Source organism: Xenopus laevis, chromosome 3L (assembly GCF_017654675.1).
Source record: "Xenopus laevis strain J_2021 chromosome 3L, Xenopus_laevis_v10.1, whole genome shotgun sequence".
Lineage (NCBI taxonomy): Eukaryota > Metazoa > Chordata > Amphibia > Anura > Pipidae > Xenopus > Xenopus laevis.
In genome coordinates, this window is record NC_054375.1 from 64,820,340 (window position 1) to 64,846,434 (window position 26,095).

General features: G+C 38.7%; 1 protein-coding gene across 5 annotated transcripts in view; it reads right to left on the reverse strand.

Annotated features, from left to right (window-relative positions):
• rassf3.L (Ras association (RalGDS/AF-6) domain family member 3 L homeolog) overlaps nucleotides 1-26,095 on the reverse strand; it is a 94,271-nt gene that overhangs the window by 16,631 nt on the left and 51,545 nt on the right. The window contains exon 1 of one of the 5 annotated variants that reach the window (XM_041586326.1): nucleotides 13,510-14,124. The exons of the other annotated variants lie outside the window; for them this stretch is intronic. Coding sequence (XP_041442260.1) covers nucleotides 13,510-13,635 — 126 coding nt within the window. The 5' untranslated portion in view covers nucleotides 13,636-14,124. Of the gene's footprint in view, nucleotides 1-13,509; nucleotides 14,125-26,095 lie in introns of those variants that run through there. 5 annotated transcript variants of the gene reach the window in all.

Sequence of the window (26,095 nt, forward strand, 5' to 3'; positions counted from 1 at the left end):
AAAAACTTGCTGCTAAAATGAAAATTTGCTGTAAGACAGCAATAAATACCAGGTCTCCTGGAAAGATTCTATTTATAGGATATACTCAAAGAAAAAAAAAAAGTCACAAAACAACCAGTCATTTATAAAATAGAACTTTCTAATGGAGAATTCCTTTAACTTGTGCCCTCTTATTAGAGGAGTGTCCAAGGTGAATTATCAGCATCAAGAGTACTGAAGCTTGTCAAAATATCTCATTGTCCACACTGCCATCATGGACCTGAGAGCACAAGATTACAGCAAAGGAGAATGAAATGTCAGAGTAGGGAATATACAGAAAAACACTATTCAGTCTTCTGAACTGTATGAGCAAAGGCCATAGCAAACAACACTGCACTGTTGCCTAACACCATACATTATTCAAAAACTCTTTTCATTCCAACAAAAGAATTGATAATGCAGTTTCAGATACACGAGTTTAACCATAGCAAAGGGAACCATCGTTGTTATCTTGGGTACACATCAGTTTTCAGCTTAAAAACAAACAGACCATATAGAGGGCTCTGTTACACTGAACATTTTGTCACCTGTGCTTAATCTCCTCTAGCGTGGGCAACACAATATTAAGTTTCCTTCCCACTGGCATTAAAAGGGTGGTTCACCTTTAAGTTACCCATTGGTATGTTATACAATGGTCAATTCTAAGCAACTTTTCAATTGGTTTTCATTATTTACTTTTGTATAGTTTTTGATTATTTGCCTTCTTCTTCTGACGCTTTCCAGCTTGCAAATGGGGGTCACTAACCCTATCTAAAAGTCCGATACTCTGTAAGGCTACACATTTATTGTTATTGCTACTTTGTATTACTCTTCTTTTTACTCAGACCTTCCCCTACTGATATTCCAGTCTCTTATTCAATTCAGTGCATGGTTGCTAGGGTAATTTGGACCTTAGCAACTAGATTGAAAAAATTACAAAGTGGAAGCTGCTGAATAGAAAATCTAGATAACTCAAAAACCACAAATGATAAAAATTGAAAACCAATTGCAAATTGTCGTATAAAATCACTCTCTACAACATACTGTTAACTGAAAAGGTGAGCAACCCTTTTAAGGTTAAATTGCCAGTAGGAAAACATATGTGCCATGTATTTCAATTTTAGAAAGCAGTGGCAATGTATATATTTTACTATTGGTAATCTGCCTTAATGCTAATACGAAGGAAACTTCAGAGGTTTTGTTGCCTGTGATTTAGTTGATTCCCTGCACAAGGGGCAAGTTTTGTGCTAGAGTTGCAGATGGCACTAAGATACCTGTTAAGTCTGTCAAATTTTCCTCTGGGCTTGGTGTCCATTTACAAGACAAGGTTTTCCTTTCCACAAAATGCCCTTTAATGCAGGAAACAGGTCAGAATTACCTTAAAGGGATACGGTCATGGGAAAAAATTTCAAAATGAATCAGTTAATAGTGCTACTCCAGCAGAATTCTGCACTGAAATCCATTTCTCAAAAGAGCAAACAGATTTTTTTGTATTCAATTTTGAAATCTGACATGGGGCTAGACATATTGTCAATCTCCCAGCTGCCCCAAGTCATGTGACTTGTGCTCTGATAGCCTTCAATCACTCTTTACTGCTGTACTGCAAGTTGCGTTTTGAAAAAAACATGTTTTCCGATGACAGGATCCCTTTAACAGCTGCAAAAAGGCAAGAGAAAGCACCAAAGTTTACGTGCTATACATGGTTACAGAGTTACAGATCAGCTAGCATTTCCAAGGAAAAAGGAGAAGGTCATGCTTATGTCTTAAAAAACCCCATAAGGGTAGGGTAAGCAAAGCTTTATCAATTACTCACCAAGTAACAGGTCGGCTACCCCTTTTTATTAGTAACATACAGTACAGACCTTATGTTTACCTTCCTGTTTACTATACCTATTGTATTTTCTTGGCCTTAAACATCCTCCATTCTATTAATAGTATTCTTCCCAACCCTACAAATTCTATAATTTTGTCTCTATTTCATAATTCTCATTCTGCAATTTTGGTTACCCAGCTCACCATACTGTATATTGTGCTAAACATATATTGATGCCAAACCGGCAAGTAACCTTCTTTTCAGAAAGGCAGAAATGATTTAGTGGTAACTTTATTGGCAATGACAGCCTGAATCCTTTTCTCAAGTAGTAAATGTTGGAATGCCTGAGCACATTCCCTCTCCTATCATTACACCCCCTTCAGAACTTTGTTCAAACAAAAATATTTCATTACTGACATAATCTCAGGTGTTTACTTAATGGTGTTTGAGCTACACCATTCTGTCCGGGCAAAATGAAAGGAAATAAGGAGGGAGAGTGGGCTGAATTAATTAATTTATTCTATTTCAACATCTATCATTGCAGACGACAGCCAATCCACCTTTTCTCTGCCAGCATATTATCACCAATTGAGAAAACAATGTGCGTGACACTAGCCTAATACTTCAGCTTTTTAGTAGTTTTAATGCATGACCCTACAACAGCAAAAACATCTAGACCCAAGTCCCAAGCATTTCAAATAAACTCTTCCATACCTGTACAAGAAAAATACTATGACAAAATGAGAATGTTAATTACATAACATATATTAAGAGCAGATTTTCGCCAAGGCAAAGATACAACATTGCAGAGCAGATTCATTTACAAGCATTAGCAACAGCTGAATGCTGCTTTGGAATTAGCACTCCATCCTATCACTGCCAGCCAAAAGATAATCCCCTTAACATTTAAATCATCTGCAGGTTGCAAACAATGTTTAATACTTGGGCTGACCCAACATTATTTTATTTTAAGGTTCTGTCAGCACATTCCATTTTATTTTCCCAAAAGACAACTGGGGAGGCTACAGAAGAAACAAAATCCTTCCAAAATAACTTGAATAACTCACATGCCTGATATGTTTTCCTTTGTAAAATATTTTTCATTGCAGAACCAAATAGGAAGAATCCCAGCTCTGTCTATTATAGGTTCCTAAACTGATCACAGAGCATTTGAATAAGAGACTGTGATATGAATGGTAGAGGCCTGAATAGAAAAATGAGTAATAAAAAGTAGCAATAACAATACATTTGTAGCCTTACAGAGATTTGTTTTTAGATGGGGTCAGTGACCCCCTGTTTGAAAGCTGGAAATGGTCAGAAGAAAAATGCAAATAATTTGAAAAAAAAATAATAAAGGCCAATTGCTTAGAATTAGCCATTCTATAACATATGAAATTTAAACTTAAAGGTGAACAACGCCTTTAACTGCAGCAATGATCACATATTACACTGATGTGGCAAAAACGTTATTATATAATTATACGTAAAATGTTGTGTAATTGCTGGTGTGACAATAAATGCTGATGATATACATACTACTGACAATTTTTAACTAAAAATGGTAAAAAAAAAAAAATTAAGTACGGTATATGTGAAAACAAATGGAATAATGAAACCTGGTGCAATGTGACAAACACATTGAGCAAGTAGCTGTGAAAGGCAAAATCTCTACAATCAGCAATAGCGAGCCTGACAGAAACAGGAAACATCGGGAACAGCACATAATGGCCGAGGTTTAATGCTTTAAAGAAGTGAAAGCAATGTGCAGGAAATACACAGTTGTGGGTGCACAACTATTTCGCCAGCTAATGTGTGATGCTTGACAAGTGCAATTTCTATGAATCCTACTCATCTTGCAGACAGGAAGAGATAAGGCAGGCCATACAGGGGAATGATTTATCTCTGCTAGGAGTAATCCTGAAACATAATGCTTTTTAAAGAGGAAGTTCACCTTAAAATTAACATTCAGTATCCTGTAGACATGTACACTAGGCAACTCTGCAACAGGTTTTTGTTAGCCATTCAGTTGTGTTGCTCTCCAGTCTTCAATTTGAAATTCTGTCTGATTGCGGAGGATATATTTTTTTATTTATTTAGGGCCCACAGTATGATGTAGCATGATCTAAATTCTGCTGCCAAGACCAAAAGCTAGTTGCTATATTCATTGAGTTTAGAATAAAAGATAACTACAGTTTTTATGAGGGATTTTAATGGCAAACTCTGTATGGTGATTGCTGCAACCTTCTCAGGGAAAACGTTTGGTATAGTATACAAACCAACTGCTATCAGATGCTTCTTGTTATCGTGTATATGTCAGACATGCAAAGACACCAAAGCATATACTGGAGTTTTACTTTAAACCTAACTGTAAACACTCAGTGAAAGCATCATTCCAATATAAATATGGACTATAAAGTAAATTATATAGGTAGCCATTTTAAATGCAGGAAAAGAGGCTTTGCAATGGTCTGACTTGGCCATAAAACAGAAAAGTTCTGTTAAAACAATACAATAAAAATAGAATCTCACAATTATCTGGCATTTGTAGTTGCTTTGCCTATCCAGGGGGTAAAGGAACAAAGTAACTAATGGAGGTCATGTCACGTCAGCTTCATAGTAATGGACTGAATGGCTGCAGGCCATTTTGCAGTGTTTAAGTACAGCTTGTATGCCACTCTAATTTCCTAAAAGGGCAGAAAAGCACAAAAAATGCTTTTAAATCACATATCCTGATTTAATATGGAATCAAGAGATGTGCATTGGTTCACGTGTTTGCTACTGCAGGACACAGAAAAACAGAAGCTTATAAAGTCATAAACATGCTACTCATTCAAGCATCGCAACGGGTAAGAGGCAGGCAAACAGGTCCCTGGGGTAAACTAATGTGTGCAAGTGCCTTTGGAAGAAGATTTAATTCCTAAAATTCACCAGCATGCTATGTTGTTTTGCAATGGAAAAACTTGATTACAGACTTTTATACTGTATCACCAGTGCTGGACAAAGTTTATAAGACAAAGTCCAAAAAATAATTATAACCATGTTATTGCTTGCTCAGGTCAAACTGGTTTCCTTAATGTAGCCCTTGCAAACTGCTGATCTTGGAATTACCTTACAGCCAGATAAATATTATACAAGTATTTTGGACACGTGCTTTGGCCTAAAATATTAACACAATTCACTTGTTCTGTGGGCAATACAAAGCAACACAGCAACTATGTGGAAAACTTCTGTTGCACTTCTTACATCCATATTATCGAAACTTAAATACATATGTAAATGTTTTTTTAGTTAATCATAAATGTAACTGCATTAGAGAGCAGAATATGTCTGCCTCTTAGTGGACTGACTGGTTCTGACTCTTGAAAGATACCACAAATCAGTTCTTTCAGCCAGACTTGCAAGTTCACAGGTCTGTTCATCAGCTGGGTTTTGCTACAAAATACAAGGTACTGTTTTTTTTTCCTACAGAAAAAAACTAACATTTTTACAAAATGCAATAAAACAAATTCTGATTAAAATTGAGTCTATTGGAGACAGCTTTCCTGTAATTCAAAGGCATCTAGACAGCTGGTTTCTGGATACTGGATCATATACATGTAATACAGTATTTACATTTAAAGGTTATACATGTTTGATCAGCATCTGCAAATAAAATATTCAGCAACATACTTATAAGAAAGCTTTTCAACCTCTAGGTGTTAGAGAGCCACAGATTACATTTTGACTTGCCAGGTACAAAACTTTGTACAGTTCTAGTGTCCCACGGAAAACAATTAGCTTGGTTTTACTGGTCTCTTTATCTCCTTTTATCTTGTATGTGCTATTCAAATGTAGGCAATACAGCTCTACTATAACTTGTATAGCAGCACCTTTAAACACAGGGAGTAGAAAATTGTATTAGCCAAACTTTTTATTCATGTACTTGAGATGTTTTCAGGAAAGGGTGTGGGCTGATAACGTAATAACTGCAATAACAAATGATCTCATCCCATACACACCTACAACTGTAACCTGTCAGATATTTAGTTAGTGAAACACAAATTACATATATTATGTGCACAACACTACCTAGTGAAGTAAAAGAGCTTGAATGGTTAGTTGTAGGTGGGGAGATTGCAACAAACAATTGTCTGCCAATCATTAGGATAAAATCTGCACGTCTATGGCCAGCTTAAGTCTTGTAACTCATAGCAACTATTTCTTTCAAACAGGCGATGTGTAAATGCTACCTGCTGATGGGATGCTATGGGATACTAGATAACTTGCAACTTTTATTACATTACCCCCTCACCATACAGCCCAAGCAACTCTAGACAGTCCTAGTGTCCCCTAGCAACCAGCATGTACTGTTCAAGCAAACACCAGAGTGTGCACCATAGCTTCTAAGGCCTGAAGCAGCCTTTGTGCCAGTTAATTAAATGTTAATATACAGTGCCCTCTTTGATGAAATTTTAAAAAAAATGCCTTTTCTATCCAACCAAAGGATTATGTCCCACTGAAGTCATAGCACATTTTAGCCCTGGAGGAAGGCTATTAAAAGCTGCTGTCCACATGTGATTTGGGAAAGCAGTCAGCAGATGATAGCCGTGGGCACTGTTCAACTCAGAACTTCTACCTCAGCACCAAAATTGGCCTTTGTATGGAAAAATGCCTGCTAACAGCCTGCAAGCTTTCAATGCCTGCTACTACAATCATTAGGTTAGGAATCATCCGGGCAATACCCTGTGAAAAGTTAGTACACAATTTAAAACATACATAAAACAAAAGTGCAATTTAAAAGCTATACTGTTCTTAGTCAGGGCAAGCAGTAAAGCAGACCTTTATTTATTCATGCATGCAAGGCCAAAACAATGCAGGCTAATAAATACATATCTGCTGCACTTGTATAACATAAAACAAAAGTGCAGGCTACGAAACAGTATTTATTCTTTCAGTGGATTCTATAATTATCCTGGAAGTCAAGGCAATTTTTCCATGTTGACTAAATGCCAAGGAAATTGCATAGAGCGAGGTCAGCAGCTTCCAGCAAACATTTATGTCAATTGCAGCACTTGTATGCCTAAGCAAAACCAGCATAATGATTAGGCCTGCAGCCTAATGATTCACGTGCCACATTATGTTAAGGCTTTCACACTTTATAAATTAAGCTTCTTGGGAACAGCAATCAAAAAGAGCTCAGCTTAATACACACTACACATTGCTTAAAGGGATACGGTCATGGGAAAACACATTTTTTTCAAAATGAATCAGTTAATAGTGATGCTCCAGCAGAATTCTGCACTGAAATCCATTTCTCAAAAGAGCAAACAGATTTTTTTATATTCAATTTTGAAATCTGACATGGGGCTAGACATATTGTCAATTTCCCAGCTGCCCCAAGTCATGTGACTTGTGCTCTGATCACTCTTTACTGCTGTACTGCAAGCTGGAGTGATATCACCCCCCTCCCTTTTCCCCCCCAGCAGCCAAACAAAAGAACAATGGGAAGTTAACCAGATAGCAGCTCCCTAACACAAGATAACAGCTGCCTGGTAGATCTAAGAACAACACTCCATAGTAAAAACCCATGTCTCACTGAGACACATTCAGTTACATTGAGAAGGAAAAACAGCAGTCTGCCAAAAAGCATTTCTCTCCTAAAGTGCAGGCACAAGTCACATGACCTGGGGCAGCTGGGAAATTGACAAAATGTCTAGCCCCATGTCAGATTTCAAAATTGAATATAAAAAAATCTGTTTGCTCTTTTGAGAAATGGATTTCAGTGCAGAATTCCGCTGGAGTAGCACTATTAACTGATGCGTTGACTCAAACACGGTTCATGTCGTTTTGTCTTAAATGACCAAATGGTTCGTGGCCCATTTAATGGAAAGAGATCCCACACAAACAAGGCCTAAAAGCTGTAGAGGTCTAACTAACCTACATTAAACATGCCTGCCGGTCAGTTTCTGGGAGCTCATAGCAGTAAGTGGGAAGTGCATGAAACATCCAAGCTCCAGGCATTACACACCTTCCGTATTTCATATTATTATTAACATTTAGAGCAGTTGGTTAGTTAGAGCAGTCAGCACATTATGCCCCCTAACAAAGCAAAATAAATCTCCTATATATGCTGGCACACTTGTATCAAGCATGTATCACACTTGTATCATAAAGACTTGTTAGGACCATTCAGAGATGATGATAAACATCAGGCCTCATTCAGAGAAAAGAATATAGTAGCACTGTGCTAAAATGATGCTTGCAATATGTCTGCTTGTGCATAGTTTCTCAGCTCTTTTGTTCCCAGCCGGGTTTCCAGGCAATTTTCTCATCTGATTAATTGCTTCATTTCAGATACTAACCTGCTTTGAGCTATCATTTTTATGTGGCACACAATACTGCACTCTCACCTTGCTCACTTGTACAGCTACCACCAGTATTATTATTATATTGCAACCACACTTATATTTTGTTCTAGTGCAATACTTGCTCTACTTAACATTTTATGATAATGTTGTGCTTCAGAATATAGCTACTTAAACACAATGGTATCCAAATGGTCATATAAGCATTGAGATTCTGATACAGGTATGGGACCTGTTACATAGTTATATAGTTACATAGTTAAATTGGGTTGAAAAAAGAAAAGTCCATCAAGTTCAACCCCTCCAAATGAAAACCCAGCATCCATACATACATCCATCCCTACTTTTAATTAAATTCTATATGCCTATACCTATACTAACTATAGAGCTTAGTATCACAATAGCCTTTGATATTATGTCTGTCCAAAAAATCATCCAAGCCATTCTTAAAGGCATTAAGTGAATCAGCCATCACAACATCACCCGGCAGTGCATTCCACAACCTCACTGTCCTGACTGTGAAGAACCCCCTACGTTGCTTCAAATGAAAGTTCTTTTCTTCTAGTCTGAAGGGGTGGCCTCTGGTACGGTGATCCACTTTATGGGTAAAAAGGTCCCCTGCCATTTGTCTATAATGTCCTCTAATGTACTTGTAAAGTGTAATCATGTCCCCTCGCAAGCGCCTTTTTTCCAGAGAAAACAACCCCAACCTTGACAGTCTACCCTCATAATTTAAGTCTTCCGTCCCTCTAACCAATTTAGTTGCACGTCTCTACACTCTCTCCAGCTCATTTATATCCCTCTTAAGGACTGGAGTCCAAAACTGAACTGCATACTCCAGATGAGGCCTTACCAGGGACCTATAAAGAGGCATAATTATGTTTTCATCCCTTGTTATTCAGAATGCTCGGGTTCTGGGGTTTTCCAGATAAGAGATCTTTCTGTAATGTTAATCTTCATACCTTAATTCTACTAAAAAAGTAATGTTAACATTAAATAACCCCAACAGACTGATTTTTCTTACAATAAGAACGAATTATATCTCCGTTTAGATCAAGTACAAGGTTCTGTTTTATTATTACAGGGAAAAAGGAGATCATTATTAAAATATCATTATTAAAATTATATATCTTTAATTCAGGGCTTTCGAAATAATGGATCCCATAACTGTATAGAATCTCAAATTTTGTTCTCATATTGAACTGGTAGGATGTGCCACACTATTCACTCTCCTCTCAAACACAGACAGCAGCCTGTCATTTTACAGGTATGGGATCAGTTAACTGGAAACCCATTATCCAGAAAGCTCCAAATTACGGAAAGGCCATCTCCCATAGACTCCAGTTTATTCAAATAATCCAAATTTGTGAAAATAATTTCCCTTTTCTCTGTAATAAAAAAGTATTTTTTACTTGACCCCAACTAAGATTTAATTAATCCTTATTGGAAGCAAAATCAGCCTGTTGGGTTTATTTAATGTTTACATGATTTTCTAGGTGAATTAAGGTATGAAGATGCAAATTACGGAAAGATCCGTTATCTGGAAAACCCCAGCTTTCTGGATCACAGTTCCAATACCCGTATTATGCCTTATATTTTCCCCATATTACTGTTGACTATTCATTTTGTTTTCGAAACAAGGCTATTTGCTCTTGCTAATGAAATCACAGTTGCTGCGCATTTGGGAAGTAAAGCTGAAAAGTCCTTTGCTATAGCAAATACTGGATTAATAGTGATATTTCTTTACCTGTATGCCCTGGCACTGCTCTCTAGCCAAAGAGAAAACATAGAAAGTCAGAGCTTCTTTACAGCTGGAAACCTGCCTAAATATTCATTCCTATTCACACAGGCAAAAAGGAAATGGTGTGCTACGTGCATTTTTATGTTGATTCAACCACACTTTCTGAAACAGCTTCAATTACAGAAAATTGCACACAGATTATATTGTATATTAATGACATGTAACACCTGTATATTAATGACATTTGTAGGAAAACCCTAACTGGCATGTAGTTGAGAAAGTACAGGAATATATTTCATGACTTTTTGGAACAAGAAGGGAAAGCAATGTATATTACAACTACACTGTGATGGCCAAACACAGACACCAACCATATCCTTCCACAACATACAGTTGCTCCACAATTCTGCATCTGGCATACTGCAGTTTTCCTTGTATAGAGATTGGGCACACTCAACTGTCAACATTATTCCAGCAAAGTGAGCTTGAAGTGTACAGAAGGATTAAAAGAGAGGCACAGAAAGGGGCAGAAGTTTTGCCTTTCACGTCTGATCCAAAAGTTTCAGCAACAGCCGACCTAAATACACCACTATACAATGGCACCATGGTCCATCTAAACAGGTGTATCCGTACAAAAAGAAAGCGTGAAAACATATTTAAGAAATAATTGACCGATTCAGAATAGAACCATGATTTTACGCTTCTTAGTGGACCAAGATACATGTAATGTATAAAAAAAAAGTGAGATCTGCCTGCATTTGAAATCCAGTTACATATCGGTCACTTATGCTTTATGTAGAGGGAATGCAGAAAAGAGGCACAGTGTTTGAGTGTTAGAACTGCTGCCTTGCAGTGTTAGGGTCGTGGGTTTGATTCCAGCCAGCATACAAATACAAGGGACATATATGTTTTGCCTGAGCTTTGGTGAGTTGCCTCTGGGTACCCAGTTTCCTCCCACAATCCAGAAACATTAAAGAATGTTAACTGGCCCCTAATAAAATGGATCACAGTGTGTGCGCTTGCACTTTAGGGCTCTTTAGATTGCATGCTCAGCTGGAGCAAAGATTGATGTGAATGATGCATAATGTCTGTAAAATGAAGTGAAATATGACACATTATTTAAATGCAGATTCCACTGACTCACAGGCTTATATAGCAACAGGTTGAGCAGTCTTTATCACCTAATCAGCTTTTGTGCAATATAAATGATGGAACAAATGACTAACTGGTTGCTGTGGGTTACTGGACTGTCAAACCTAGGGTAGCTATAAAGCACTGGCAAGTCTCCAGTACAGATTGTGACTCCAGCACACAAAAAGACAAAAACTTTAGACATAGACCAGATAAAAATTTAGACATAGACCAGCAAACTGACCATTCAAGGGCTGATAATGTTAAGCTGGCCATAGACGCAAAGATCCGATCGTACGAATCATCGTACGATTGGACTTTCCCCATCTCCCGACCTGCCACTAACCATTCCAATAAAATAAAGTACAAAAGAACAGATCAGCCGATCTTCTGCCCCTGACAGCAATCGTATGAAAGTTATGTCCGACCAAAGCTGAAAATCGTATGTTCGGCAATGCATGCAGAGATATTATCGGCAGCTGACAGAAATCTTCTAACGTCAGGATTCTCCACACACGGTCCGAAAATCGTACGAATCCTCGATTCGTTCGATCAGATCTTTGTGTCTATGGCCAGCTTTAGTCAATTTACCCACGACTGGCATATGATACCTTTCCAAGTGTGGGTGGCAGCTGACTTCCCCATTAACATCTGCCAATAAAAAGAAAAAGGGGGTTTCCTCTTTCGGTGCGTAGGGATTTTTGTTTTACAGGAAGTCAGGTGAAGTGGTGGAATCCTGTACATGAAAGAACTATACTGGCAGATACAATAAAACAGGGATTTGTAACCCTGTGCTCCCAATAAGGAGAACTTTTAACTCACAATAGTAAACGGTAATTAAACAGAGATGCATAACTGGTTCTAAACCAGAGACTGAAATCTACACACTGCACAGACATAAATGATGTAAGAGTGTGTTGGCAAGGAATATGTTCAACTGGGTTGAATTTGCTTATTACTTAATATATGGGCGTGTTAAGGGATTTTTAATGGTCCCAGCACAAGTGGAGGATAATCATTAGCCTGCTCAGACCCAGATGACTCAATACTAGGGATGCACCGAATCCAGGATTCGGTTCGGGATTCAGCCTTTTTCAGCAGGATTCGGCCGAATCCTTCTGCCTGGCCGAACTGAACTGAATTCTGGTGACCTGCAATTTACATTTAAGGGGTCCTCCAATCCAAAAAAACTGATTTTACATATTAAAAGAAAATCTTTCATGTTCACATTCATTAAAACATATCAGTAGGTTTAAATTGTTTTGTAAGCTGAAGAGGAGTATTTGTTTATGTGTTTCTCTTCCCTCTTCTGTAGCAGAAGTCCGTTCTAATCAGCTGGCTTCTGTTGCACTGTTTTAGGAGTCAGAACCAGCACTGCAGAGAAAAAAAACAGCTGCTGCTTTCACCAGCAATTGTGTTTATAAATAGCTACAAAACACTGAAAATCTGAACTTGAGGTATATTGGAAGGTTGCTCAGAATTGCGATTTCTTTCAGTATACAAAAACAGCTTTTGGCTGGAGTAAGCACTATAAAGAATACCTTTATAGTGCAGTTATTGCTTGAAAACAGACAGATGTCTTTTGGGAAATACCTGCAGAATGTGCCAAACTTTTCTGCAGAAAGATTGTAATGAATCCACAGAGGAGCTAATTTATGTGTCAATATTCCAAAAGCACTGGCCTAGGACTTCCATGCACACACTCTATTCTATACTAATCATTTCCCAGGCCTCTGGGAAACACCTGGAACTTTCAACCTGTTAAAACCTTAAATAAAATGGGCAGAAATCCCACCAGAACTATAAGTCAAGTTAAATTATCCCTTGGAAATGAGAAAAAACCTCCCTTTTCTATGGGGCCCTGGGGTGCAGGCAGGGGTGCTTCGCCAATGAGGCAAGTTGAGGCTGTCGCCTCAGGCAGCAGCGCCCCACTAGGTACCAGGGGCAGCAAAAATGCTGCTCCTGGTACTTTAAGAGCAAATTTCCAGGGGAGGGGGGGCAGCAGCAGGCAGCGGAGGGGCCAGGATCGCCCCTGGGTGCAGGTGGCAATGTGTGGGAAGTGGAGGGATGGGCAGGTTCAAGCTGAAACATAAGTCGTGGGATCAGGTTGGGTGCAGGTCAGTGAAGTACAGACTCCTCGTGTGCACAGTGTGGTTCTACAGTGACAACAGTTTGTGTGCTGCAGGTTGTGCAGGGTGACTTTTTCCTAAGGCACACATCACTATGGGCAGTTGCATGAAACTGGCTGCCAGTAAGTTATTAAGAAGTAAAGCTGGTTAAGTCCAGATATGGCGCACACCCTACTGGGAGTTGTAGTTGAAGGACACCTGTAAGGTCGCGGCTCAGACACTGTAAGTGCACGTAGAAGTAGGTGTGCAGGGGACACTGGTCAGGACATGTGACAGAAAAGAGAAGAGCAATAATTATGACATGGGACTGAGCCCTGGCGCCGGGAAACTCACATGTTGCCCCCGGACTGCCTTCCCTGAGGGTTTCTTGAAGAAGGAGGTCCTGGCGGTGAAGTAAAATTCCTCGGAGTCCTCCTCCAGGCTGCTGTATCCGCTGCTCATGTTGCTGCTCCACGTCATCTGGCCAGTCCCTGGGGTGAGGAAAGTGTCCCGTACTTGTCACCGGTACATGCTCACCCACCCGGCCGGGCTGCTCCCTGCACCTCCCAGCTCCACACAAACCCTCACATGGCACTCACAAGGGGCGTTGCGCTTGATCAACGACTAGAGGACTGGCGGCTCCACGAGAGTGTGCGGATAAGCTTGTCCCGGCCGGGTGCGCGGACAGATCCAGGGCTAAAGGACAGACCGTGTCTCCGTGCGAAGTGTATTTCCTGCTGTGTAGCGTACAGACTGCTACGGCTCCTCCTGCTGTTGCCGGGAGTGTAGTGCTCCGGCCCGCCCCCTACCCTAGCAGCCAGGTGATTGCACCTCCCAAACCCGACTGACCACTAAACCCGCTCACTCCATACTCTGCTCTTCAACTATATACAGGATACACGCCTCCAATATTTACACGCCCGGGGAGATGACACTTTATCCCTAAATTCCAATGGGACAGAGTTATTAAATGTTAATAAAGCGGCCTATAAGCGTTGAATGTCACTACTAAGCAATGGAAAAAGCAGGACTGGCATCAGAAATCGCAGAGCCCCATACGACAACATTTCCTGGGACCCCTGGGCTGGGCCTACCGCAAGCCCCACCTACAGGTCCCCCCCACCACACAGTAAAAAAACAATAAAATATTGGTGGCTAGGGTTCCCACATGTTAATAAAAAATAAAAAGATATTGGTGGTCAGGGCCCCCCATAAAAAACCATTTGTGGCCAGGGCCCCCCATTAAAAAGTATTGGTGGCTAGGACCCAACATGAGGAAAAAAAATTGGTGGCCAAAATTGCCCGAAGTCAGAAAAATGGGGGGGGGCTAATCAAATCAAATCATGTCGATCAGGCATGGTTAAAAAATCCCATCTGATCGCGGGCGCATCTGTTTATCGATGCGGTCCCGCGATCTGAATGCCCATATAGCCTCCATTCTGTTCCAATCATTGGGCCCACAATTCGATCAGCCCAATATCACCGACCTCAATGTGGGCATATCGGGGAGTGATCTGCTTGTTTTTTCGAGCGGCTCTGCCTGTGTACGGCCACCTTAACTCCTACATGGTGTCACACAAGTGTACAAGCAATGAAAGTGTTTGCATGGAGCTGCTCAACTGTGCTAACACTTCTACAAAAATGTATGGTTGTGAGGAATACCTGGCTGAAAGTGGCCACTAAAGGTTAGTTTAATCAAGAAGTATGGTTGGTTTTAATTTAATTAATGAGCCAGTTCCAAACAAAGCTGGGGGCAATCATAATTCAGCCCACTGCAAAGTTTTCTTTGCCATAACAAAGTTTTTTTTCTACCAAGATGCAAAAAATACATCTCAGAATCCTAAAGGTCAGAACCACAGGAAGTCCATCCCCCATAAACTCAATTTTAATCAATTAATTCAAATATTTAAAAATGATTTTTCTCTGTAATAACAAAACAGTAGCTTGTACTTGATTCTAACTTAGATATCCTTGTTGCGGGTAAATAATCCTATTGTGTTTAACTGTTTACATTTTTTTTTAGCTGACTTATGGAGATCCAAATTATGGAAATATCCTGTATTCTGAAAACCCCAGGTCCTGAGCATTCTGGATAATCCTTCTAAAATACCATTCTCTACTGTGTCTTGTGTTGCTCTCTGTCAGAGTCATTTCAGTGCCTGGCTAGAATCAAGCAAACACAAATAGTTCCTCATGGACACAGTGTTTTGGCCTTGAATAGATGACATAGGTTCACATTTTCCTCTCTTGTGCAAAGTACATAAAACTTCAAAAGACAAATAACCAGCTTATCTAAGGCAGTGTGACCTCACTGCTACACACATAGAGGCAGGATTAACTTGTTGCAAGTCTGATCCACATTAAAAACTGTTGCCAAAACATGACATAATGGTGGGTGTGCCACCCAAAAGTATTACAGGCCAATCTATCTCAATACAAAACTTTGTTTTTGAAGGGAAAATATACATTGTTTAACAGAAGGATTGATTTTTACTTAAATGGACTGTAAAGTGAAAGAACAACTTTTTGAGGTAAGATAAGATCACAACTTCTGTGTTTATTTACAAGGCTATATGGGGGGGATAAACATAAACAAAGAAACTGCAAGGTGCAAAATACATATTCAGTCTGCTATATATGTGTTAAGTGTATTATACTAGGCTGTAAAACTAACATTGAAAAACAAGAATATATACAGTGTAATTATGTTAAGGATGTCATATTGATGGTATGCATAAAACAATAAAGAAATACAGTTGCACAACACACTTAATGAATGGCAAAATCAATATTAAGAATTCTTTCTCCCTTAGTCATCTGTTATATGTGTAACCATGCATATGTATGTGGTGTTTTTATATATCTGAAACCAAACAGGACCTCCTACAGTTCCCCACCTGTCTGCCAAAACAAGGATATCAACGCCCAACCCTCCAGCTGTTAAGAACTGGAAATCCCAGCATACTCCCAACTGTTAAAAGACTTGGGATTTTACATTAATGATATTATTTTCTTATATACACTGAAACCAGATACTGGGAGAAATCTCCCTGTCTCCCTGCTGCTTCTATCATATAAACCTGCTGTTTTAATTGTTGATATCTGGGACTGTGTTAGAAATACCCCCCCCCCCCCCATGTAGGCAATAGTGTCAAGGTTTTCTCCTAGAAATCTATGCTGCACAATAATTCCTATGTACTTTTAGTACAAATGGCAATAAACTCCTACTTGACCATGTCTACAATGTTAGCCTGCCTTTTATAATTATGGCTATGTTTGGTTAGAGAAGTAGGATTAGGAAGGTGACAGAGAAGATATGGGAAAATGGTGAGTTTTTAGACTGGAAAACATATTCTCATGAAAATAATAATTTAGGACAATTGCATATGTTGTGCTTTGTTGTCTGGGGCTAATTACCTCTTCCATGTGCAACAAAGCTAATCCAGAACAATGGGGTTCAATGTATGTAAAGCACTTTACATATGGTGATCCAGTGTAATTGTGGGAAAATGCTTTGGGATTGCTTTTAACATGGTTGAATAATGTTTTTAAAATTAGGCAAGCTATGTAAAATTAACCTTTAGAAAAAGGATCTATTAGTATCAGTATTCTGACACATAGGTGCTTATTCTGTTTTAAGAATTTTTTTAGCCAAAACCAAATTCAAGGGTTTGCTTATCTTTCTCATTTTCTGAAGTTAAAAATATTTCCCTGTTAATGGCGTGAACTTGAAGTGTTGTGTCTGCCTTGATGTCAGTTTTATGTGCATGTATAGACATGAATGCCATATAATGGATAATTTATACAGTAGTGATCTACAATAATTCCTGAAGAAGGTGGGAGCTGCTGAGCCACTGAGTTTGGAGCTATTATCCTAGAATATTCTGATTGCAGCAATTGGAGTCATATTGTCTCATACCATTTAATGTACAAGCCTTTTGTTATTATTATATTTCATCAAAAAAAGATGCAATACCTATTATCCAGAATGCTCAGGACCTGGGGTTGTCTGGATAACGGATCTTTCTGTAATTTGGATCTTCATACCTTAATTCTATTAGAAAATCATGTAAACATTAATAAACCCAATAAACTGGGTTTGCTTTCAATAAGGATTAATTATATCTTAGCCTAGATAAAGTACAAGGTACTATGGGAGACAACCTTTCCATAATTCAGAGCTTTCTGGGTAACACGTTTCCTGATAACAGATCCCATACCTGTAATATAATTTGGAATTGCAAGTATGTTATTTGGTCTAGCTATATTTTAAAAGACTTACAGGTCTTACAATGCAGGCCGCAGATACATTTTAAAGGATTTATACATCAACTACTGGGACTACTACTTATTTTACTATCACAGTGATTTTTATTATTAAGCATTTATTCTTTCCATTATGAAATCAATTTGGTGGTAATCTAGTCATACAGTATTCTTTTCTATTGCATTTTTTAAAACCAGTCGTAGGCATTCAGTGAACATGGTGATGGAATCCAATCTGTATATACATAACTGTCCAATTCCAGGAATCCAACGGATTCATATCAACTGATATGTTCTTTGTGGATAAATCTTACATTTAGCATTTCTTATACAGGTTGGGGATTATAGAATAAATGGTGAGTGGAAATGATCTGACGAGGATAAAAAACAAGTCAGCAATAGTGAGGAGAAAGGTACATATTTGTGAAAGAGCAGGTTTATTAATGTGTGACACCCCTACTGCCAAAAGGCAGACTATACTCCCAAAACACTTCCCTACTTGGAAGCAAGACACAAACATAGATAGCAGCATTTTAGGAAAATAAAAAACCCTACATTCTAAACATGTGTTCAGTTAAGTTAACTTGATAGCCAGGGAATGAAATGTAGCTGTTAAGTGCCCACACCAGCTCTTATTGTGGTGGCACACGCTGCTACTTGGGGAGATTAATCGCCCAGCGACAAATCGCCTCTTCTTCGTGCAACTTATCTCCCATAAATGCCTTCCCGCCAGCTAGAATGTAAATCGCCGGCAGGATGGCACTCGGATCACATCGGCTTTCCGAAGTTTCCTCAAGAGGAATAAAATAGAACACATACAAATATATATGTTATACAATTTTTAAGTTGATGGCACACAGGGTGCATTCTCCACCAGCATTTTCAGTTGAGAAACACCCAACTTTGAATGGAATCCTTCTGACACTAGGGGGTGAGAGAAAACTATTTAGACTTAAATATAATATCAGAGGAAGAAACTATTTTGGGTCATGTTTATGGTACAAACATTTTGGGAAAGGGTTCAATTCTACAAAAACAGGCTGGTGGTGTTTAAAGCTGTTATAGCTAAATCCAATTAACTATCATGCCATATACCATCATCAAATGCCTATTACATGTATGGAACCTGTTATCCAGAATGCTGCCTACCATTATCCTAATGGTTAATATTTGTATTATATAGATTAATGGTCCCCAGCCTTTTTTACCCATAAATCAATGTAAAAAGAGTCGGGGAGCAACACAATCATGTATATAGGTATATATATATATATATATATATATATATATATACATATATATATACATACAGTATATATATAGTTCCACGGGGGTGCCAAATAATTGCTGTGATTGATTATTCGGTAGCCCTGTGGACTGGCAGCCTAGAGGAGGCTCTGTTTAGCAGTACAACTGGTTTTTATGCAACCAAAACTTGCCTCCAAGACTGATTTGGTGACACCTTAGGCAATTCACATGGGCTTTTCAGCAGGCTGAGAAAATGTGTTTTTCTTGGCCCTATCTCTAGCAAACAAGCCTTGCTATAATAGATGAAATACCTCATGATAAGTAACAGAGAAGGGCAAATGATGATGGAAATCTTTGTCCCAATTAGGATCATTACACCTTATTCATTTTTCCTTTATATTAATTTAATGGTAAATTTCATGCAATTGCTAATTTAAGAATGCTCAAGCCTTCAAGCACCTGCTGAACTTTTTATTTTTGGTCAGGGATAAAAAAAAAACCTGCTAAGCGAGGCATTCAAAGGAAAAAAACATGTAAGCGTTTAGGAACTCTCACCTGGTGTTAGTACCCAAAGGCTCAAGTATTCTTAAATTGGCGCCCCCTGTGATGGTTGCCTGCAGGAAATCGCCATTCCCATGGGAGACAAATAGATGCAAAATATCTTGCCTTTCAGATCCATTAGAATGACAGCATGTAAAACACTTTACATGTATTGACTCCAGCTAATCATGAAAATGCTTCATGCACTGGAAGATGCTCAAGAAGGCATTTTTTCCCTTTGTATTGAGAACAACTGGAATTGCCGGCTGTAATGAGTCGCCTGCTTTATGACACACAAAGCACTTTGTTTTCCGAAGTTGCTCGAAGTTTCCTCATGAAGCAACTCCGGAAAACGAAGCGCCGCGTGTGTCATAATGCAGGCGACTCTCATTACAGCTGGCGCAGGAGAAGAGGAAGTGGTTCAGGGAGATTTGTCGCCTCAAAGAAGAGGCGATTAGTCGCCAGGTGCTAAATCTCCCAGAATCGCCTGGTGTGGACTAAGCCTAAAACATCCTATCTGCGTAATTGCCAAAATTGTTGTGTGATTATGGGGATTATGTAATAAAAGACATTAAGTTTGCCTAGGAGCGGTAACCCATCGCAACCAGTCAACAGGAAGCATTTACTGGTCAACTGTTTAAAAGCAAACACCTTATTGGTTGCTATTGGTTACCGGTCCCGGGCAAACTTAGTACCTTTTATTACATAATTTTGTAGCCTCTATGTGGACTGGCATCCTACAGGAGGGTCTGTCTTGCCTCCAAGCTAAGAACTTTAAACATAAGTATCTGCTTTGAGGCCGCTGCGAGCAACATCCAAGGTGTTGGTAAGCAACATGTTGCTTGTGAACCACTGGCTGGGGAACACTGCATGCAGATTTATCTTGAAGTGCATGTAATACAACAGATTTCTGACTAAAAAATACATGGGGCTGGCTAGTTAAAATAATCCAGTGTTGTGTTCCATACACCTTTGCTCCCATATATGAAAGCACTGCTTAAAATGGCAAAATTATCAACCCCAATGATCATGTTAAAGGCTTAAAGCTCCCACTGCATTTGAATGACTCCCATATACATTCACCATATTATTTGTATTTTATTAGTCAAGTCATATCCATATAAGGATAACTTGTATTGTGTAACAACTGAAGTAATGCTGCAGAACTTCTACAATAGCAATATTAATATATTTTAATTTAACCAAGTAAAAATAAATTTTGTAAGTGAACCTAAGAAAGTGGTTAAACTCATTTATTAAGACTAGGAAACACATTTTATAACTAACCGTATTCATACTGGCAAAAAGATGATACAGAAAATAACTACGGTATTCCCATTATATCTCTAGTTAAATTTAACTGTAAACTGAATATATAAGGTCTTGTATATAAAGCATATAAAGCAGGTGTAGCAGGATGATGTGCAAAGGTGAATAATGATAGGGTATGGTACCTCCCTGTCTTTGTAGGTATTGAAGTCCAATTATGCATGTCTCTACAGGGGTGTGAATTTTCCTTTGATTCAGCTGGCCTTCTCTTCTACCACAGGTCAATCTTTTTGTATCATTACATTGTTCAGAAGTGACACCTCTGCATACTAGTCATGCACCATACCTTTTTGCTAAAGCCATACTTTTTGCCATGCTATCACTTCAGAACAAACTGCTGATCTATCTGAAACAATATGATCACCTTTGTTCTGCAACACACCTTTGTGTCAATGTTATATTTAGGATAAGTAAACAACACAGGAATCTGGAACATAAAAACATTGATTAAAGGGAGTGTTGTTTTGCAGTGCAGTGGGTAGCACTTCTTCCTTGCAGCACATGGGTCATAGGTTTGATTCCAGCCTGGACACTATCTTTAAAGACTTAGACTGTAAATGCTACTTTTGTGGGGACTGATTTAATGTTGAACGATCTCTGTAAATCACTGTGTAAAATGTGTCCGCACTACATAAATACCCATCAGTAATTATAGTCTGTTAGATATACAGTAATTTAATGCTATGACATGAACAGCATGCCTGCTCTACATATAAAGCCTTGATAACAGTTGGTGCTGCCCACTACTATTGTGGAGGCCCCGGATTAAACATTAGAGGCTTAGAGGCTTTGTATGGATAACCCTTCTGTAGAGTTGTTTGGCTCCAGCTGTGATCGAAGCACTGTGCTGCTCTGGCCAGTTTGGCATAGGCAGTGTTTAAAGCTTGGCAGGCCACCTACCATAAAGAAGAGCAACCAAAAATAAATCCACGGATTGTGTAAAATAGTTCTACCGTGTCTGTGGAGAACCAAAAATCTGGTACCATCTGCAAAAATGATGCCCACTGCAGCATGCTGGGATGAAACATGCTAAATGTTGTTTATCTTTAAAACTTGCTTAGGACTTAAAAGAGATAACATATATACATGATATACAGGGTTTATATAATGTTTAAAATATTTTAGTAGCATTAAGGTATGCTCCCGAGCATTCTGAATAACAGATCCCATAGCTGTACTGATAAATGAAGTGAAAGCATGCCTTCTGTTATATGTTATCTTCATTAATCACCCACAGAAACTAGTAAAGAAGTTGAAAATGGTAGGGGCAGGCTAGCCTAAGGGTTGTGACACATGGGCAGATTCGGGAGATTCCTCGTGAGGCAACTTGGGCGACTTCGGAAAACGAAGCGCCGCGTGTGCGCTTTTCATTATAGCGAACGGGAAGACACTCAAAGGCAGTTCGGGGAGATTGTCGCCCAGACGAGGAGGCGATTAGTCGCCAGGTGACTAAATCCCCCCGAATCTGCCCGTGTGTCTCAACCCTAAAGCAGCACAACAAAGGTGCAGGGTAATGATCACCTATGATGTTCATAGGCAGCCTCACCACAAGCTTTTAAACTGGTTTGTCTCATCTATAATTACCAGCAGACAAGAGTACAGCTGTTATCACGGAAACCACTCTTTTGTTCTAGACTAGGTTCAAAGCTAACTTTAATACTGTGTCACATTCTCGCAAAAGGTAGCTTTGTTTTTAAAATGTCATTGAGAAAAACTGTGTACGTAATCACATCAGACATATGCTTTGTTAACTGAAGGCTGGCGACAAGACACTCCTTTAGTTAAAGTTGTCATAACAAAAGCAGAACTTGCTAACTCAACCACTGCACACTATCAGCTAGTTGCACAACATCATTTAACCCCATCCACCTTACTCATTTAGCATGACTGTCCTAATCACAGCACTTCATCTGCAAACCATCACTTTAAAGGAAAACTTTACCCCCAAAATGAATACTTGAGCAAGAGATAGTTTACATCATATTAAGTGGCATATTAAAAAATCTTACAAAACTGGAACATATATATTTAAGTAAATATTGCCCTTTTACATCTTTTCCCTTGAGCCACAATTTTATGATATTTTCTGTGCTGCCTCAGAGATCACCTGACCAGAAATACTGCAGATCTAACTGTAACAGGAAGAAGTATGGAAGCAAAAGACATACGTCTGTCTGTTCATTGGCTCATGTAACTAACATGTATGGTTTGTTTGGTTTGTTTGTGTTCACCATGAATCCTATGATCTCAGGGGGGCAGCCCTTATTTTTTAAAATGGCAATTTTCTATTTTGAATTACCAATGGCACATACTACTAAAAAAGTATATTATTATGACACGAGTTAATTTACATGAAGCAGAGTTTTACATATGAGCTGTTTTATGCAACATATTTTTATAGTGACCTACATTGTTTGGGGCAATAGTTTTCCTTTAAATTAAAATACCTTGCATCACTCACCAGTAAAAACGTTCAAAACAATGTGGCCATATTTTACATCATTATGTTTTGGGAACAGTGGCCAGCATATGTAGGATACTAAGATCTCCCTACAATTTGCCAATTAGTATTACATATTGTTATTGCTCCTAAAATAGAGATGTGCATTACTGTTATATCACACCCTGGTTCCACCATTGCTTGCCCTGTTTTGAGTTACTGGCACTATTTCAATGAGACCTGGATTATATCAAGGTAACAGGACTGGGCTTTCCTTACAGAGATACCACTCAGATCACACAACACCCACAAACCAGCCATTACTTAATTACAAAGTGAAAACACTGCACAAGCATATCTGCAAAGTGTTTACATTAGCCGCACAGAAACATAATGGAAGGAAGGAAATTCTTGGAAGATCTAAAGGCTGACATTATTCTATAAAGAAAAAAAGAAACATGAATTCCAAATCTATTTTGTATGTGAGAGCCAAATACAGATCACAAGCTTCACTGTCATGTCACCTTCATTTTTGTGTATGTGTATACAGTGTGTGACACCCAGCACAGAAAATCCGTGACTGCCTCTTGAACAGTGGCCTCAGAAATATCCCATTGCTTTCTCCTTTCTGTGCACCCTTGCATTCCTTAGTTCATCCAATGAGGGTGCACAGAGAGGCAACCACATTGGGAAAAGTGCGGGTGATATGATGTTAGAACCATATGAATGCACCGAATAAATCATCCCAATACCTCTGCAGCAGTTCCCAGTGTATTCAGGGATCCCAGTCAGCCAATATTCTGATAAGGAATCATGCTTGAGCTTACCCTACAGTACTGCATACACAAGACCACACAAAGTGCACAAAAAGTCTGATGCATGGGTCTACCATCCAAGGGGCTAGATGATCAAGGCTGCACAGAGAGATAAGGAAACTTAGTGGATTCTTTGTTTTCTCTCTCCAAACAGAATACACAATACTACACAGCAGGCTTGCCGCTTATATTTGTTGATGTTATTCCCTGTCTGTGACTTATAAGATTTCTCTGCATATCAAATCTTGCTTGTTTGCTGGGTAGCTACCACTGGAAGTGACTTGGAGGTTACAATCAGTCAGAGCATTCTGAGAAGTCTCTCAACAGCTGGAGAGCAACAAGTTAAAGAAACCTGCATGTTACATAGGATAACTGGGTTATATGCCAATTTATGTAACCTTTTTACTTCTCATGTTGAATTAATGTCTTGCTGGTGATCACATATTTCTTTTTTTAAATATGCAAAAATAGATTTAATCATATTAAAGAATAATTCAACTATGTCTTAGTTGTAACATGTTTTACAGAATATTACTTGGTTTCAAATAATCCATACTTAATAGCCTTGCAGCAGACTCCATTTTCTAGCAACCTGGACAGATTAATACTGCCCAGAAATCTCATTACAACACTAATCTAATCTCCCGCTCTCCTGGAGTTGAGACTCACTAATAAGATTAATAACTAATGTCATATGTATTTTTAGATGCTCAATTTTTTTTGTTCAGATAATAGAGGAAACTTTCCATGACCTCTATGGCTTCATGTAGGTGAGCTTTTTGGACCTTTGGCATACCTCCTAACTGTCCCATTTTTAGAGGGACAGTACCTCTTTTGACAGCTCAACCCACAGTCCCTCATTTGTACTGGAAAGTCCAGTTTTTCTCTGCACTGAATAACCAGAAAATTCTACTATGTGATGATGGTCTGAATCATCTGGGTTCTACTTTTGCTTTTGTACCAAACAGGTAGTACAAATTAATTTAATACACAGCTATGTATTCTGGCAGATCAGTCAGGACCCAGCAAATAAGACAGCTGGTATCCTGCAGTACCCTGTTTTGTTTAAAGGGTAAGGCATTTTTTAGTAGCTGTATGCACAAAATGTCGCTGTCTTAAATATATTGATAATGGGTTGAGTGCAGAGGACTCTTGTATTTGACTATATGTATTTTGTTGTCACAGCCTCATTGCACCCCCGCCTAATGGTTTTAAAAAATAGTGGTGAGCACAACTTTCCCTTGTTTGTTATAGTTTATACAGGAGCAGTGACCAGCTCCATGTTGTAGCTCCCACCCTTCCCAGCTATAGTCAGGTGATCCCACTGGTGTCTAATAAAAGGGCAGCCAAGTATGGAGGTTTACTTTGAAAGCAGCAAGTAAGTTGCAGGTAAAACCTCGTCCCTTTGTAAAATGTATAATGAAACAATAGACTTCTTAATGAATCGGATAGAATTGAGCATAGGACTGGCCAGATATGGGATGACTTTGACGTAGTTGGCCAGCTTAAATATATTGCAATATATGGACAAACAATCCCTGTTTTGTTTAAAGGGTAAGGCATTTTTCAGTAGCAGTATGCACAAAATGTCGCTGTCTTAAATATATTGATAATGGGTTGAGTGCAGAGGACTCTTGTATTTGACTATATGTATTTTGTGGTCACACCCTCATTGCACCCCCGCCTAATGGTTTTAAAAATAGTGGTGAGCACAACTTTCCCTTGTTTGTTATAGATCCTGCAGTACTTTGCCCAAAACTGACCAATCTCTAAAGTGTCTCTGCTATTTTAGGCCAAAATATCACCATTCTCTAAGTAAAACTTTTCTCTTGAGAATTAGTTACTAAGCAATATACTACTCGTAGAGACAAAGGGTTAAAGACTTACTGTTATCAAAATAAAAAGTGTTTACCTGTACCTGGAAACAAACATTTCTTTATTCTCAATTTCTACTTCTATTTATGGTAAAAATGCATGTATGGAGTATTCACTACACATTTTTAAATTATATATGAGAAGGAGCTACAATGTTGTTAGCGGCAGAAAAGTTAACCTTAACAATCTTTAATAAATATCAACACTACAAACAAGAGTTTTTAGGTGAACAAATGCAAATATGAAGGGAATAAACAGAAGATAAACCTTTATTGTATACAAATGTTTTCCGTTAAATCCAAATGTTCATTTGCAGAGCTCAATAAAAAAAAAGGAATGGAAAATATGCTGATAATCTTGTTCAATCAGCTTACTGTGAACACCAAGGCTTTCCTCCAGTTTAATGAACTGGGCAACTGACAGACAA